The sequence below is a fragment of the Pleurodeles waltl genome, chromosome 10 (genome assembly GCF_031143425.1).
Source record: "Pleurodeles waltl isolate 20211129_DDA chromosome 10, aPleWal1.hap1.20221129, whole genome shotgun sequence".
Taxonomy (NCBI): domain Eukaryota; kingdom Metazoa; phylum Chordata; class Amphibia; order Caudata; family Salamandridae; genus Pleurodeles; species Pleurodeles waltl.
Genome location: NC_090449.1, coordinates 950,745,438 through 950,763,234, shown reverse-complemented (window position 1 = coordinate 950,763,234; position 17,797 = coordinate 950,745,438). Strand labels below are relative to the sequence as shown.

At 45.0% G+C, this 17,797-nt stretch overlaps 1 protein-coding gene across 1 annotated transcript in view; it reads right to left on the bottom strand.

Moving 5' to 3' along the window:
• SLC39A12 (solute carrier family 39 member 12) overlaps positions 1-17,797 on the bottom strand; it is a 340,836-nt gene that overhangs the window by 75,742 nt on the left and 247,297 nt on the right. The window contains exon 9 of the mRNA XM_069211762.1: positions 1,869-1,976. Within this exon, the coding sequence (XP_069067863.1) occupies positions 1,869-1,976 (108 nt within the window). The remainder of the gene's footprint in view (positions 1-1,868; positions 1,977-17,797) is intronic.

Genomic DNA, 17,797 nt, shown 5'->3' with positions numbered 1-17,797 from the left:
TTTAACCTTATTCTTTTACTTTCATGGATAGCATGATTCTATGAGAAGATTCCCTTATCTCACACACACACACACACACACACACACACTTAAATTATGGGGGAATTCTATGCCCAATTACATAATTCTAACATCAATGTTACCTTGTTTGTGCTGCCTGACATTCAGAAGTTCAGTGCCGTACAAGAAAAGCAAAGAAAGATATATGTGGGCATGCACTCAGTTAGGCAATCACATCATCTGCATTGGCCACACTGACAATTCTCTATTGACAACCAACATTCTTACCTATGTCATTATTAATGGTAGATTTTGAGATATTGAAATATCGCAACAGTGATTTGGCAATTTTTGAATACCATAACATGACATAAGATAACACAGTATACTATGACATAATATATCATACTCTGACTTGTGACTGTGGAACATCTGCTCTTTTGGAGAATACTCTGACGTTGCACATGTCATATTGGCATGAAAAAAGGAGAACCTCCCTTTTCACTGAGGACTAGGATTTCTGGTGCAAAGTTTCCAATATTCCACTCAAAATTCTAAATTATGCGTAGAATAAGCTCTGGGAAATCACTCTGTAAAGTTTGTGGAATTGGTTGAAAACAGTTTGAACTGTTCTGACTCTATGTGGTGAGATGTAAAATGATCGATGATGTCTTAAGAGATAGATTTGTGCACACAACAAGCTTGGTAAATGTTTTTGACAAGTAAAACCATTTAATAACAAGCTATGCTACTGCGTTTAAAATCACCTCTCAGTGGTTTGTGATTTTATTAAAGCCAACTTTGTCCAACTAAAATGTTAAAGTTGTTAAAACAAAACTTGGTATAAAGGACATGAGAAATGTTATTTAACCAACTGTTAGGCAAGTATGCTTTGGACTGTTATCCCATAATTTTACATTTTACGTTTATCTTTTCTTACCTTTTTGTATCACCAAACTTGAATAGCTTATAATAGCAAACTACTATAAAAATTGAGGAGCTTGTGAACTGAATTTAAAGGTTCTGTTAATTGAAATACAAAAAATAAATACAGTGAAGTTGCTCTCTTTCTGTTGGAATTAAATATGTGCCTCATTACATTTTGGAGGAGTCACAGTTTTTTTCTACTGAATGTTCAATATAAAGTGACCATTCTGAGGGTGCTGGTGTACTACCATATTGGCCCCGGCTCCCTTAGGGGAGCCGAGACCAATACCGTAGCCCTAATGTCATAATACAATGTTCGGCCCAGTGGGAACATTGTAACACAACGGGGGGATGCCGACGGCATGATGGTGGTGTCCTCCCTGCAGTGGGACCGCCAAAGTCATAATAGGGCCCTAAGGGCCTCATTACAATATTGGCAAATGGATTACTCCATCTCAAACGTGATTGATATTCCATCCTTCCATCCGCCATATTACAATCTCCATAGGATATAAAGGGATTGTAATACGGTGGACGGGATATCCACCATATTTGTGATGGAGTAACCCTGTCTGCCAAGACAATAATCAGGCCCTAAATCTTTGAATGTATCAAGGACAGAATGTGCCTTGCAAAAGTCTAAGAAAGGCCATAAACGTGCAGGTTTGGGGGAGTTCACCACTATCTAGGGAGCTCACTCTGGTTTACCATAATATATTATAATTGCTTTAATAGCAATTTAGGTCAAATTTAAGTGAGCGATTGAATTAGTGAAAAGGCACTTCAGTATGCAACTGCCTGGCAAATGCTCTACATGTGAATAGGAAGTTACTGGTTTTCAAGCAAAGTCCATGAGCTATGGTAAGTGAAGAATTCAATATGCACACAAGTGTAGATATGGTAAAAAATCTACTTAGAAAAGAGTCATTGAACTAACTTACCAACTGTATGGTTGATGTTGATTTTAACCTCCCGGATTGGACACTTAAATCAGATTCTATTGCAACGTTGTGGGAATGGCCCAAATGGCTGTTCACAAAAGACAGCCCCTGAAACAATAAAAACACATCTACAATAAATATTGCACTAATTTGCCAAATAATCTAGCTAATGTTTAAAACAATATACATTGCTTATATTTTCTCAGGAAGAGAAAGAGTGACTCCTGATGTTCTTAGTTATTGCCTATTATTTTGTACTAACGCAGTGGAGAAGGTTGTTGCATTTCATCTCATGCAGACACAGAAATGTTCACTTATTTACATTGAGTTATTTATACTCTATATGCATTTATATCTGTTATGTTACCAACAGTTACCCATTTTAAACATCTGTCAGTTACTTATTTCGTAAGGGGTTGTGCAGCTGTGTTTGCAGGATTGCAGAAGGGTAGGAATTTGGGGCACATAGTTTTGTCTGTATTGTAATTTCTGGCAGGAATTTGTGGTGGAGCAGTACAACAAAGTGGTGGAAAACATTCTAGGATGTGACATTTGTAATCAAATATGAACATTGTAAGAAGCATGAAGGCCCAATAAAAACATCACTGTGAACTCAAAACTGATTTTATTTATAAGTGGACTCAATTCTAACAACAATGGGCAAAGCCAAAAAAAAAGTTTTTTTCTTTAAATATGTGAAAGTGTGTTTTTTTTGTATTGATAATTTTGTTTTTCAAGTATGGATAGGATTGTGACTCAGCAGGACACATGCTCCGCCAGCAACAACATCTCCATCACCCATACCTCCAAACTGCACTGGACAGACCACTACTGCATCCACTTCTCCCTCACCAAACCCACTGAACACCACTGGGCCTACTGCCACCCACTCAGGAACTGGAATAAGGTCTCTGAAGACCAACTCACCATCACGTCCACCAAACACCAATGCCGGAAACCCAAGACCCACCCACCCCACCAGCAACCACCACACCCAAAGGCTCCAGTTCCCCGCCATCGTGCTCAACTGGACCACCCTCACCACTGACTACACTCTAAAGATCATGAAAACCATCCACTCCAGTGCCCCCCTGGGCCCATGCCCCCACCATATCTTTAACTGAGCCAGCGCCACTATCGCCCACAAACTAAGCTGCACCATCAACTGTTCCATCAAGTCCATTACCTTTCCAGAAGACTGAAAACACGCAGAAATAAACTCCCTACTGAAAAAACCCTCTGCCAACCTGACGGACCTCAAAAACTACAGACTCATCTCACTGCTCCCCTTCCCAGACAAAGTCATCGAAAAGGCCATCAATGCCCAAATGACTGAGTTCATCGGAACCAACAACATACTGAACCCTTCCCAATCAGGCTACAGAAGCAACCACAGCACCGAGACCACAATCCTCGCAGCAACAACAACATCCCCACTTTCCTCGACTGAGGCAAAAACCACAGCCCTCATCCTCCAGGATCTCTCCACCACCTTCAACACCATCTCCTACCACACCCTCTGCACTAGACTCCACGACGCTGGCATCTGTGTCAAAGCCTTAGAGTGGATCAGCTCCTTTCTCACCGGCCAAAATCAGAGAGTCAGGATTCCACCAATCTCCTCAAAACCAACAAAGATCAGTTGTGGAGTTCCTCAGGGCTCCTCTCTGAACCCCACCCTCTTCAACATCCACATGACCCCAATTGCAAACATCATCAGAAACCATGGACTCAACATTGTCTCCTACACCGACGACACCCAGCTGACCATCTCCCTCACCAACAAGCCCACAACAGCCATAAGCAACTTCCACAACTGAAGGTAGTCGCTGCCTGGGTGAAGGACAGCTACATGAAACTCAACTCTGACAAAACTGAGGTCCTTATTCTAGGTTCCACCCCTTCCACCTGGGACGGCTCCTGGTGGCTCTCAACTCAACCCCCCTCCCCCCTTGCAACCTCCCTCCTCCCACACCCACAGACCACACTTGCAAACTCGACATCATCCTCCACTCTTTGCTCTCACTGAACCAACAAATCAAATCCATTTCATCCTCCTGTTTTCACATGCTCCGCCTGCTCCGAAAGATTTTCAAATGGATCCCCATCGAGTTCAGGAACACATTCACCCAGGGGCTCATCAGCAGCAAGTTAGACTAGGGCAATACACTCTATGCCAGCACCACCCAAAAACTCAAAAAGAAACTGCAGACAATCCAGAACACCTCAGCCAGACTCATCCTGGACATCCCTCACCACAGCCACATCACTGCTCACCTAAGAGACCTTCACTGGCTCCCGATCAACAAAAGAATCACCTTGAAGCTCCTCACACATTCCTATAAGGTCCTCCACAACATCTGACCCGCATACCTCAACCACCGCCTGTCCTTCTACACACCTACCAGACACCTCCACTCCACCCAACGGGTCCGCACCACAACCTCAAGGATTCTCAAGAACTCAGCTGGAGGAAGATCCTTCTCTTACCTCACTGCTCAGACCTTCCGCTATACCTCGAGCAATCACCCTCACTGCCTCAATTCAAGAAGGACCTCAAGACCTGGCTATTCGACTGAACTGCAACTGCCCTCCCCTTAGCGCCTTGAGACCTTTATGAGTGACTAGCCACACTCTAAAACAACCTGATTAATTGATTGATTGAATGAGTGGATGCTTGAGTGAGTTGGTGGGTGAGAAGATCGATGCATTGGTTGTTGAATGGAAAATGGAAAGTGGATGAGTTGTATGAGTGGGTTAGTGGCTGGAAGAGCAGCTACCTAAGAGTGTAGATACATAGCTAGGTGAGTGGATGCATAAGCAGATTTACCATGGGAGGGATGGATTAGAAGACAAATAAGTGAGTGGGTTTATGGGTGTGTGGGTGGGCATGTGAGTGGGTAGTGCTTCAGTAAACAAATGAATGTATTCATAAATGGATGGGTGAATGAGCGGAAATGGATGAATGAGTGTACAATCATGTGTACTGATGAGTGGGTGTGAGTGGATGGGCAAGTGAGTGGATATTATAGAAAGTGGATACTTTAGTGAGTGAATGCAAGAGAAGATTGATGTGTGAATGACTGGTTGTCTGAGTGAGTGGATTTGGAAGTGAATGAGTGAGCCTGTTTGGTAGAGCATTACTATATGAGCTACTGTATGGTTATTTTGAGTAATTGAGGGACTTGAGGATTGTAGCTGGGTTACTCATAATGATTTACAGTACTTATAGAGCGCAACACTCATCCCCTAGGGAATATCACCGTACTAAGACGCTCCCTATCCTTTCAAAGGGGAGAACATTGCTAAATCATGTGCAGGCAGAACATTATCTTGAAAAAAGCCAGGTTTTCAATTTTTTCCTAAACCAAAGGTGGTTGTCAGTAAGGCGGAGATCAAGAGGTCATAACTTCCACTGGACTGCAGCCAAATAAGAAAATTAATAACCCCCATTCTGACTTTCCTTATTTGTTTTGCTTTGGCTAGAGCTAGATTGTGGGATCTCAGAATATACTAACCTGTATAATTTCAGTCCCAGTGTAATACAATGCTTTAGGAGCGTGACATAGAAGTTTAAAGCTGGATCTTTTTCGCATTGGAAGTCAATGTAAAGATGCCAAGCAAGTTGATGCCAGACTGAACCTGTCCTTATTACAAATCAGCTTGGCAGCAGAGTTTTACCTGTGATCTCGTGAAGAGGTAATCAGCCATGCCCACATAAAGGGCATTGCCATAGTGCAATCAGCTTGTAATAAGGTCTTGAACTATGGTTCTTCGCCAGGCTATTGGTATCCACTTAAATAACCTTTTCAAAAATATGAAGATGCTAAAGACCTGTTTCTGCATGGAAAGAGAGTCACCAATAATGACCCCAAGATTTTTTACTCATTTATTGGGAGTGGGCAGGCAGATCACCAAATGAGTCTAGCCACAAGGAGGTGTCCCAAATCAAATGTGCCCCACCAAACAGTAGGATCTCTGTTTTGTCACTATTTAGTTTTAAACAGTGATCTGGCATCCATCCTTCTACCTCAGAGAGACACTCAATCAATTTGTCCCGGGTTTAGTCTGTTTTCTCTCACAGTGAAATAATCCACTGGGCATCATCTGCATAAGAATACACCTCAAAACCCCATTTCCTTACACTTTTTTGCTAATGAAGAAAGATAAATATTAAAAAAGATAGACTCAAAGAGGAGCCTTGAGGGACTCCACATTTGGAAGTGAAAGTACCCAGTCTGACTGAATGTGTTTGATTCTTTAAGAACGAGCACAAACACTGTAAGGATTTCTAGTGTAAGCCAATTTCATGAGGTTTCTCTTATAAAAAGATGAACTGACTATTCAGTATTTTTTCCAAGATTTTGGACTTATAAGGAAGCAGTGATATTGGCGGGTAGATGGAAAGAATAGACACATTGATTCCTGTTTTTTTGAATAAGGGTAATAGTACTGCTTCTTTCCAAATCTCTGGATATCTTGCCTCTGAAACAAAACTACTGTAGTTAAAAATTTCCGTAAAATGGGGACAGAATATGGTGATCAATTGAGAATGAATAAAATTATGCGAGGATCAAGTGGAGTACCAGATTTGACTTCTGTCATCGTCTTTATAGCCTGTCATTCCATGATTCTTTCAAAGGCGCCCAGATGTGTATTGTCATCTGGGTGAGGGCCCATCGAATCCCATAAAAATTTATCGAAGGATGGTTGAGTCTCAAAGGACAAATAAATCCTTTCAATTTTGTCCATCAAATAGTTTCTCATTTCCTCACAGTGGGCCTATGTGGGGAAGAATCACTAGGCAATTTGGCTGAGCAATCTCTTTGACAATTTTAAATAATTCTTTTGAGGAGCTACTGTTCTCTTCAATTCTTTTGATAAAATAATCCTTCTTAGCCATCCTCAGCGCTTTGACCTATTGTGTGCACTCAAGCTGTGAAGAGATGTGCTCCTCCTGCCAGCCATTGCACAGCTGGAATTGTCGTCGGGCATCCAGCATGGTGCCAGCCCTCACCCTAACTAGACCGATGAGACGCAGTGAAAGCAACATCTCAAGCGGTAATCTCAAGGCCGGCATCCCATGACTGTTGTTGGTGCTAATTTTACCTGCTATTAAAAACACATATATAAATAAAAACCACAAGCTTATATTTAAATAAAACATATGCTAAAAGCAAAATTTCTGGTAGGTAACCATATTTAAATATTATAGGCCTGAACATGATTAAAGTGCTGAACTGTTGATGCCATGTTAAATGAGAAACAGATGCATTAACACTGAAAGACCTGTTTTTCACAATGTATAGTTGTTTATGCAAGATGTTTCTCTTCTCTTTGAAATTGCAACTGTTCTTTTCTTAGCTGTTGTCAGATGATATAACTTCAGAAGCTTACTGTTAGTCAGTGAATAGACACTTTTTTGTATTAGACAAGATTCCCACAGTGAGGAGATGAAACAACAGGAAGAAATATCCATGGAAAGAGGTTTTTGGACCAAAAACAATGTTGTAACTTTTCCAGGCTAATGTCTGAAAGTCTATTATGCTCTGGTGACAGAATGGGGAGTGAACTTTCTCCTAGGACTCTGCTGATATTGTACTGATTGGAGCGTGTTACTAGAGTAGGGTGGATTCTTCCCCCAACACCCTGACTAGATACTCTTCTCTGATATTTTTTCCTTCTTTACATGAGAGATAATTTAGCCTTATTCTACATGGATGCTAATTTATGACTGTGATAAATTCCCAGCCTGATTTGCAAAGGCTTTATGCTTGTGCATTGATCATCAGACCTCTTAATTGGGTTTCTCAACTGACACCTTTCCTCTCATTATACCACTTTATTTAGAGTAGAGAGTTTCCGTAATGGAACACGTTTGTAGTATTATTACATACTGACTGTGATTTTCGCAAATATCTTGTTCTATTTTATAATCAAATATCGATTAATGGATATTACCTTTTAATGCTGAAATCTAAAGATTAACACCTAATGAATAAGTAGATAAAAAACAAACATTTTGAAAATCAAACCCTTTAACTCACACTAACTCTATTGGCTGATTTAAAAGGCTTTAATGATTTACTGATTATGTATATGACTGCTCCTCATTTCTCTTCGTCGGCGAACAAAGGTCCATACTAGCAGTGGCAGGGGTTATTTAATGATTACACTTGACAACTGAAATATGGAAAATCCTGTTTCAGCACTGTCTATAGATGAGCTTGCCCTTTCCCTCTGTCAGTAATGAGGTTGCCTTTCCATTGGGCTTCAGTCTCATGAATGAGCTAAACATGAAGATTTGCACTTCCCATAGAGCTGTACCGGTTTAATGCTGCAGCCATCCCAGGGAGAAGAAGAGATGTGCAGATGGTGGGCACCAGACGTTTTGACATTTTAAGATTTAACCTTAATAATTCCATTAAAAATAGTCCTAATTATTATTTTAAGATCTCTCAATTTTAAAAAACCAATGATGCCTTGCAGATATACCTATATGGTGCTACTATGTGAAAAGCCCCAGAAGTTGTAACGTTAATGGTTACATCATTAATGGTTTGCATTTAATTCAGAGACAATGTTGTATTCTAGAGTTTGGATGTCTGCCTCTTGTTCAGGCCAGACATACATGGATTTTACTTATATTTCTCCTAAGGTGGCTTAGCAGTTCCAAACTTACTGCACTCTTAGGTCGCATGAGTTAAGAATAATTTGAATCTGGTTGGTGTCTATCTGTAATAGCAAAGAGGGAAAATGATTATTGAACAGGTCATGCTCTGAGTGTTTATCAGTAGTTCAATTACTTCAAGCATTTCCATTCAAAACTTTCATTGTTCTTGAGCTGAGGTAACTGTTGGTTCAGGGCAGAAAATCAGTATGTAAACACCGTAAATTCTACATTTCTCACATACTTGTGTAACAGATTGTTTGAAAGGATATTAATGGCCAATTAGATCATCTAGGAAACATGTCATGACCCAAATACTGACAAGTAAGTGCTTGTTCCATCTGTTCAGTGCAATCATGCCTGTTCTAGAGGGTGTTAATCTCTATTACGTACCCACCCCTAAGTTAGAGCATAATTAGTCCTGCAGAACTCTTTTTTGGAGTCATGTCATGAATCATTCTTCATTTTCTAACACAAATTATTCTGTTAAGTTGTTCTTATGAATAGTAAATGGTTCCTTTATTTAATTTTACAAGGCTTGTTTCTAAATGATCTTGGTTCAGGAACTTTTAATCCTGTGGACTAAACGCAAAATAAATTCTTTCTATTGACATGTACTTCACACGGGAAGAAGACAAGTCCATTGTATACCCTGGGAAGAATTTTGATTGTTGCAACTGATATAAAGTTGTAATTGACTGTTGGATTCACATGGGAAGAGAACATGACTTCAGACCAAACATCAGAGAATACCAGATAATTGCAACCTGACAATTTAATGCACTCTGATTGGATATTGTCCTTTGTTGCGTGATGTGGGACCACTGAACTGTCAATCAAAGAGGTTTGTGTACTTTACTCAAGGGATGGACTTTGTAAGTTTCACTTAGTTGTCCTCTTGTTGTCCCCGCAAAGTGTTCTCTGTGCAGCTCATGCTCTGCACTCTCCTGATGGTGCTTCTAACAAACTTTGCTGATGACTTTAATCCAGAAAACTGAGTTCTGGTGAAGGTGCAGGAGGGTCAAGCCAGAGTCAGTCAACTCCAGCTAACTCAGAAAATGCTGAAGTCCCAGTTGTCCCTGCTTGAAGAATTGTTATTGGAGACCAGTGGCCCGCAAAAGGTCCAGACCCAGAGATAAATGTGCCACCTGCTAATTCTGAAGTGACTAAAGAGTCTGATCAAAGTGACAGTAAAAATCTTGCAGCAAGGACGTCAAAAAGAAAAAGAGTGCCAAGTTGAAAATACTCAGCGAATGAATGGACTTATTACATAGCTAATGAATGGGAGAAGGAATGTGTTGCCTTTTGTGCTGATAATTCAGACTCAACTGAATATTTTGGAAATTGAAATTGCTTGAGAACTGAACTTTGAAATCTCATTGCCACTTGATTAACATAGATATTATTTGCTGGAAGCGCTAATCAGTGATTCCCAGGTGGTTTATTTGTAGAGACAATTAAACTTTTAGTAGCGAATTGAATTTGCAAGCAGAAAACCTACTGAACTTTCTAGAAGATCAAGAACTTTGTAAATAAGTGCAAAAAGACTTTGAGAAGATATTTTTGATTTTTGCTTTGCTTACAAGAAAAAAAGAAAAGATGCTGTAAATAATTGAAAGCCGCTTTACATTTTTTATTTTTATTTTTTATTTTTATTTTGGTTTTTGAATTTACTATCTTAGTCTGACTGTAGGCATGAGGTAAACAGAGTAAATAAATGTATGTGTGTATAGGATTGGCAATAGTATGTGTGAGTGTGTTTTGTTGCTAGTTGGATTGCGTCTGCATGTGAAAGACAATGTTGAGAGCATAATCACATCAATGTTAGGAGATTTACATACAGAACAAGATCCCCTGTATAAAGATGGAAGACTACTTCACCTTGATAACTCAAAGGGAGATGTGTCTTCAAATGTAAATGACAGGCTATTGTATGAATACATTGAGACTATGGAGGTGCATAATTGTTATATTTGCACACAGATCCCTTCATCAGTACAGGAAGGAATCCCATATCACAGATTGCCACTAAGATATATAATTCCTTGCAGTCTGTTACTAACTTGATTGTATAACCAACGAGAGAATATACAATATGTTTTATTGGAATAATGATTTAGGCCCTCATTATGACATTGGCCGTAAATGTCGCTTACACACGGCCGCCAATTTATCGCGGCTGCAGTGGAAATCCGTTCACCATATCATAACACACACACATCAATCCGACAGAATACAGCCACACACACAAATCCGCCAGGTCAGTGATAAAGTGGCAGTATCAAAACCCACACCATTACGCCAGCAGAACAACACCCACCACATTATGACCCACGAATCACCACAGCGGACATTCAACGGCGGTAAACCATTGGCAGTGCATACTGCCGCACTGAAAATGGGCACCCACAAACACAACAACACCAAATTGGACAATTCAAACAACACACACCTGACAACCATACACACACCACTCCCACACAACCACACCACTATAAAACACACACCCACATTACCCTCAACACATTACAAATACAAACCATTGCCACCAGAGACACCAGAGACACCAAGACAACTGACACAACTAGAGCCACATACTACTCACACCTATACACCACTCATGCAGTCCACATCACACACCCCAACACATTACCAAACACACCCTCACCAACACACCTCACAGAACATCCATGCCACCACAAAGACACCCCCGTTTCACAGAGGAGGAGCTAAGGGTTATGGTAGAGGAAATCGTCAAGGTAGAGCCACAGCTATTTGGAGCACGGGTGCAGCAGATATCAATAGCCAGGAAGATGGAGTTATGGCGGAGAATCGTGGACAGGGTCAATGCCGTGGGACAGCACCCCAGAACTAGGGATGACATCAGGAAGAGGTGGAACAACATACGGGGAAGGTACATTCCATAGCAGCAAGACATCAGCTCACTATCCAGAGGACTGGCGGTGGACACCCACCTCCTCCCCCACAATTCACAGTATGGGAGGAGCAAGTCTTGGCAATACTGCGTCCTGAGGGCCTGGCCAGAGTATTAGGAGGACTGGACTCTGGTAAGTCAACTCTCCACTGTTATCACTCCCCAACCTGCATGCCATCACATGCCCTCACCCCCATCACTCCACAACATCCCACACACCCCACCATCACAACATAGTCATCCCAATGCCAAGCCCTGCATGCTGTACCAATGCATGGACACCCCTCACAGCCCTGCATGGAAACTCATCACTAAAGCATGCACACCATAGAGAACTAACAATCCCACCATACACTAACATACACAAGTGAAAGCTGGCAGGGCAAATTCAACCATAGAAGGGGAGCCAGGATTGTACAATATGTCAGACACAGAAACCATAACACATCATTTACATCCCCATGGGTACCCCAGTCACCTCTGTCCCCAGGACACGTCAATCAACAGTGTGTCCACCTCTACAGGGACCCCAGCGCATACCTCTCCCCCAAGACAATCAGGGACCTGGGGTCAGTGGTAGTGGGCACACGGTTCAGGGGTCAGAGGCACAGGCCACCAGGGACACTGGGAGGACTGTTGTGCACCAGGGGGAGGACAGGCCCAGGGAACCGACCCTCCACGAGGCACTCGCCGAGATCCTGGGAGCCTATCAACATTCCCAGGACACGATGGGCCAGATCCTGGACAACGTGCAGGAGAACAGGCGGCTCCAGGAGGAACAGCACCAGGGATCAGGGAGGACTTGCAAGCCATCAACAACACCCTGATCTCCATAGCAGAGGTGCTGGCAGACATGGACAACATTATGAGGGAGGCAGTCTCACACCAGCAGGCCCCTGCCACTAGCCAGACATCTGAACAGCCTTCCACCTCTGCTGCCGCTGGTGGCCAGGAGGCCCCGCCACAGGACTCACAGGCCACCACTCCCTCTCCCCCTGCAGAAGGTGAACCACCCCGCAAACTTTCCCTACGATCCAGATAGAAGCCAGAGACACTTGCCAAGACCCCTGCCAGGAAATGAGACTCTCCTGATTGTCCCCCTAGTGTCCCACTCAGTCACCCTGTCCACCTTGAACTGCCATTGCTCCCCTTGCTATGACCCCTTGCACAATGCACCTGTGCTACAAACAGACTGGAACAATACCCTGGACTTTCCTCCATCATCACCCTATCCCATTGCACTTTCACCATATATGTTAGCACTTCAATAAACACCCTTTGAAAAAAATCCATTTGGAGTATGTCATGTATATCAAATATGTATTCATTGAAACAGGTACACACATTGCAAATTAACTGTACAGAGAATGAGCATAGATTAATGATCTGTAGTTGGCTGTAGTGATCACACCAGGAGTATATATCAGGTCACCAACATATGCAAAATGAATTGCCAGAGGGAACAGTAAGTGGGCATAGAAGTGGTAAATATCAGCATCCAATTGCCACACAGATTACAACCAAAGTCATTGAAATGTAAAGTAACACTGTCCTACCTGTGTGTTATTGGAAGTATTGACGGATCACAGATGTTCTGTTGTCCTCATCCTCATCCTCTGCCTCCTCATCCTCACTGTCCACAGGGTCTACTGCTGGCACACGGGCATCTCCAGTCCCCTCCTCCTGCAGAAATGGGGCATGGCGTATGAGGGCCAGGTTATGCAACATGCAGCATGCCACTACTAACTGGCAGACCTTTTTGGGTGAGTTGCACAGGGATCCACCTGCTAGATGGAGGCACCGGAACCTGGCCTTCAGGAGGCCAAAGGTCCTTTCAATGATCCTTCTAGTTCACCCATGTGCCTCATTATAACCATCTTCTGCCCTTGTCCTGGCATTCCTCACAGGGGTCAGCAACCATGATAGGGTTTGGGTAACCAGAGTCACCTGCAAATATTGAGGGACAACATTTAGCCACACACTATTCCACATGGCCAACACCATAGGCATACACCAACATATACTGTGTGGGAACCAGGGCTCACCTGTTAGCCACACCCTGTGCCTCTGTAGTTGGCCCATCACATTTGGGATGCTGCTAATCCTCAGGATAAAGGCATCATGTACTGACCCAGGGTACTTAGCATTGACGTGGGAGCTGTACTGGTCCGCCAAGCACACCTTCTGAACATTCATGGAGTGGAAACTCTTACGATTCCTGAACACCTGTTCATTCTGCCGGTGGGGGGACAAATGCACTATGTGTTCCTATCAATCACCCCAATTAGTTTGGGATATGTCCCATTGCATAAAACTCAGCCTTCACTGTGGCCAAATCCTTAACCTGGGGGAAAAAAATGTAGCTGCATATGTGTTTTATGAGGGCAGACAACAATCTTGTCAGCACTATTGAGAATATTGGCTGTGACATTCCTGCTGCCAAGCCCACTGTCACTTGGAAAGAACCATTTGCCAGGAATGGAGTACTGATAGCCCTTGCACAAGAGGGGGGATCTCTGTGGGGTGACGGATAGCAGATATCAGGTCAGGCTCCAATTAGACACACAGCTCTGTGATTGTGGCCCTGTCAAGTCAATAGGTGAAGATAATGTGCCTGTCCTCCAGTGCTGTCAAGTCCACCAGGGGTCTGTACACGGGGGTATGTCTCCATCTCCGATTCATCTGCAGCGGTAGGAATCTAAGGGACCAAAGAGTGGGGAGCCGGTCACAAACTGAACAATGGAGCTACAACAGTAGTTTGCATCCTGTAAACACGTAGGGCCATATTTATACTTTTTGACGCAAAACTGCGCTAACGCAGTTTTGCGCCAAAAAAATTAGCGCCGGCTAATGCCATTCTGAAGCGCCATGCGGGCGCCGTATTTATTGAATGGCGTTAGCCGGCGTTAGCCGACCGGCGCTGCCAGCTGTGCGTGAAAAAAAACGACGTACACCAGGCAGCGCCGGCGTAGGGAAAAATGGCGTTTGGGCGTCCCAAAATGGGGCAAGTCAGGCTGAGGCAAAAAAATCGTCTTAACCTGATTTGCGCCATTTTTTTGGGGCGTCCAGACGCCATTAACATGACTCCTGTCTTAGCAAAGACAGGAGTCATGCCCCCTTGCCCAATGGCCATGCCCAGGTGACTTATGTCCCCTGGGCATGGTCATTGGGCATAGTGGCATGTAGGGGGGCACAAATCAGGCCCCCCCATGCTACAAAAAAAATTAAAAAAATACTTACCACAACTTACCTTTTCTTCCCTGGGATGGGTCCCTCCATCCTTGGGTGTCCTCCTGGGGTGGGCTAGGGTGGCAGGGGGTGTCCCTGGGGGCAGGGGAGGGCACCTCTGGGCTCATTCTGAGCCCACAGGTCCCTTAACGCCTGCCCTGACCCAGGCGTTAAAAAGAGGCGCAAATGCGGGTTTTTTTGCCCCGCCCACTCCCGGGCGTCATTTTTGCCCGGGAGTATAAATACCACGCACATGCCTGGGAGTCATTTTTTAAGACGGGAACGCCTACCTTGCATCTCATTAACGCAAGGAAGGTGTTCACGCCAAAAAATGACGCTAACTCCATGAACTTTGGCGCTAGACACGTCTAACGCGAAAGTATAAATATGGAGTTAGGTTTGCGTCGAATTTGCGTCGAAAAAAACGACGCAAATTCGGCGCAAACGGAGTATAAATATGCCCCGTAATGGGTCAGTGTGATTTGTCCAGTATGTGTTAATATCTCTTGTGACGCAGCATTATTCCAGAGGCCTGCCCTCCCTGAAATGGTGTCTGCCTGTCCTGTGAGTAAGGACAGGTGGAAGTGAGATAATTCCGCTGGCGTTGTGCGTGGTTGCTGGAGGCAGTCGGGAACCGCCGTGCAACTCCTCATTGGGTAACATTGGGCCATATGGGGTACAGTGGCCAATGGTGATCTATGCCGGCGGTGACGGTATGCACCGCCGCGGATGTGACCGTCATTTTCTATCATATTCCTCACTTGCTACCTGACCTTCCATAGGAAAGGACCTACACTGCATGTGCTGCTGTGACCTGTGTCTGGAACCTACCATGGCCCGTGTGACCGGGGAAAGGGCCCCAGCCTTCACTTCGGAGGAGCTGGAGAGACTGCTGGATGGGGTCCTACCCCAGTACGAACTGCTGTATGAGCCTCCAGACCAACTGCTGTATCGGCCTCCAGACCAACAGGTGAGTACAATGTGGGCACGATGCATGTGGCATGGATCCATAGAGTGAAGTGTGTGAAGGCCTCGTGTAAGGGGGGGTGGGTGGATGTCCCCTTGGCGGCATACAGGTTGTGTGCTGGGCCATGTATGTGCCAATGGTGGTGGGAACAGGTATGGTGGGCCATATGTGTAACAGGCTGGAATCATTGCCTAATGGTATTTCCCTGTGTGTATTGCCTCTGCAGGTCAGCACCCATCAAAAGAAGGGTATATGGCGTGTCATTGCCAAGGAGGTGCAGAGCACACACTGTCGCAAACGGTGGGAGGACCTGAGATGGTGGTCATGGAAGACGGCGGAGGCCCAGCTGGGGATGGCCTCCTAACAAGGAAGGGGTGCCCGTTGAACCTGGACCCCCTGATGGCCCACATACTGGTGGTGGCGTGTCCAGAGCTGGATGGGCACTTGAGGGCATCACAGCAGCCACAAGGGGGTGAGTACAGTTCCCATCATTACAACTTACGCTTGGTAGGGTGGTATCTGGGTGGTGGATATGTGTCAGTGGGTTCCCCTACGCCAGGCCTGACATTGCAGCGTATGTCCCCTGGTGGCTGGGGTTATGAAGGGATAATCCTGCTACCTAGCTCGTAGGCATTCACTGCTGGTCAGGGCTGCGTGGGTCCCAGGTGAGCTGTATTTGCCAGTGTGTGCCCCTCCCTATGCCTTTGTGGGGAGCAATGTCACTGGTAGTGTAATGCATAGTGCATAGGCCTGTTCCCTGTGTGTGAGTGTGCTGAGTACGCCAACGGTGGTGTTGGTGCAGCCATTGAACCAGTATATCCTTTGTCTCTTCTCCCCTTTCTTGTTTTGTCATCCTGTCCTTATGTGCATTAGCATCATCTGGTGGAGGAGCAGAGGCACCGGCAATGGAGGGAGCTGCATCCCACAGGACCCAGGAGGCAGAGTCCACCGACAGTGTGGGCACCAGTGGGGAGGGGAGCACCACGGCGGAGACTGGAGGGGACACTTCAGACACAGATACCTTCTCCGATGGAAGCTCCCTGGTGGTGGTGGACACTTCTGTGACCACCCCAACTACAGGTACAGCCGCCATCCCCTTCCCAGCACTGCCCTCCCAGCAGCCCCTCATTGAGTTGCCTGTGCCCTCTCACCCAGGAGGGTGGGCCTCTCCTTCGCCCCAGGCACCTCAGGCCCTGTCCCAGTGAGCCCTGCTGCCCTGAGTGAGGAGGCTATTTACCTCCTGAGATCCATCTCTGTAGGGCAGTCAACCATTGTGAATGCCATCCAGGGGCTGGCAGTCCAGATGCAACAATCTAATGCATTCCTGGAGGGTATTCACACTGGATTAGAGGCGCAACAGAGATCAATTCAGGCTCTGGCTTCCTCTCTGATGGCAGCCATTATCCCTGTTTCTACTGTCCCCCTCCAACTCCCACTGCCCAGTCCCATTCTCCTCAACCGCAACCCATCCCAGGCACACATACAGACGAGCATGCAGACAAGACAACACCCAAGAGTGTCACAGGCAAACACAAGCACCGCACTTCATCCTACAGGCACTCACACAAACACCATCCAGTTTCAGACACAGCAACATCCACTATTTCCACTGTCTCCCCCTCTTCCTCCTCCTCCTCCCACCTAGTTACGTCCACACTCACACCTGCATGCACTACATCATCATCCACTTCCAGCATCATCACCACACCAAGCAGAACATACACCTCACAGGAAGACACCTCCACAACATCCATGCACACGTACCCTGTGTCCTCCCCCACTGTGTCTGTCCCCACTCCTAAAATACACAAATGCAAGCACTCAGACACCCAACAGCCATACACTTCACAACAGCATGCAGCCCATGCACCTGCACCCAAATCCAACACACAGACACCTCCAACAACCACTCCCTCATCCTCCACTCACATTCCTTCTCCCCCTTCCCGCCCAAATGTCCCTAAAAAACTGTTCCTATCCATGCTTGACCTCTTCCCTACCCCTACCCCCATCCTGCACTTATGGCCAGGGTATCACAAACCCAGCCAAGCACCTCAGCCACACAGTCCACGGTCCCAGTTCCATCCGCACCCACTCGTTGCAGAAAGGGATCCAGGCCACATTTACTG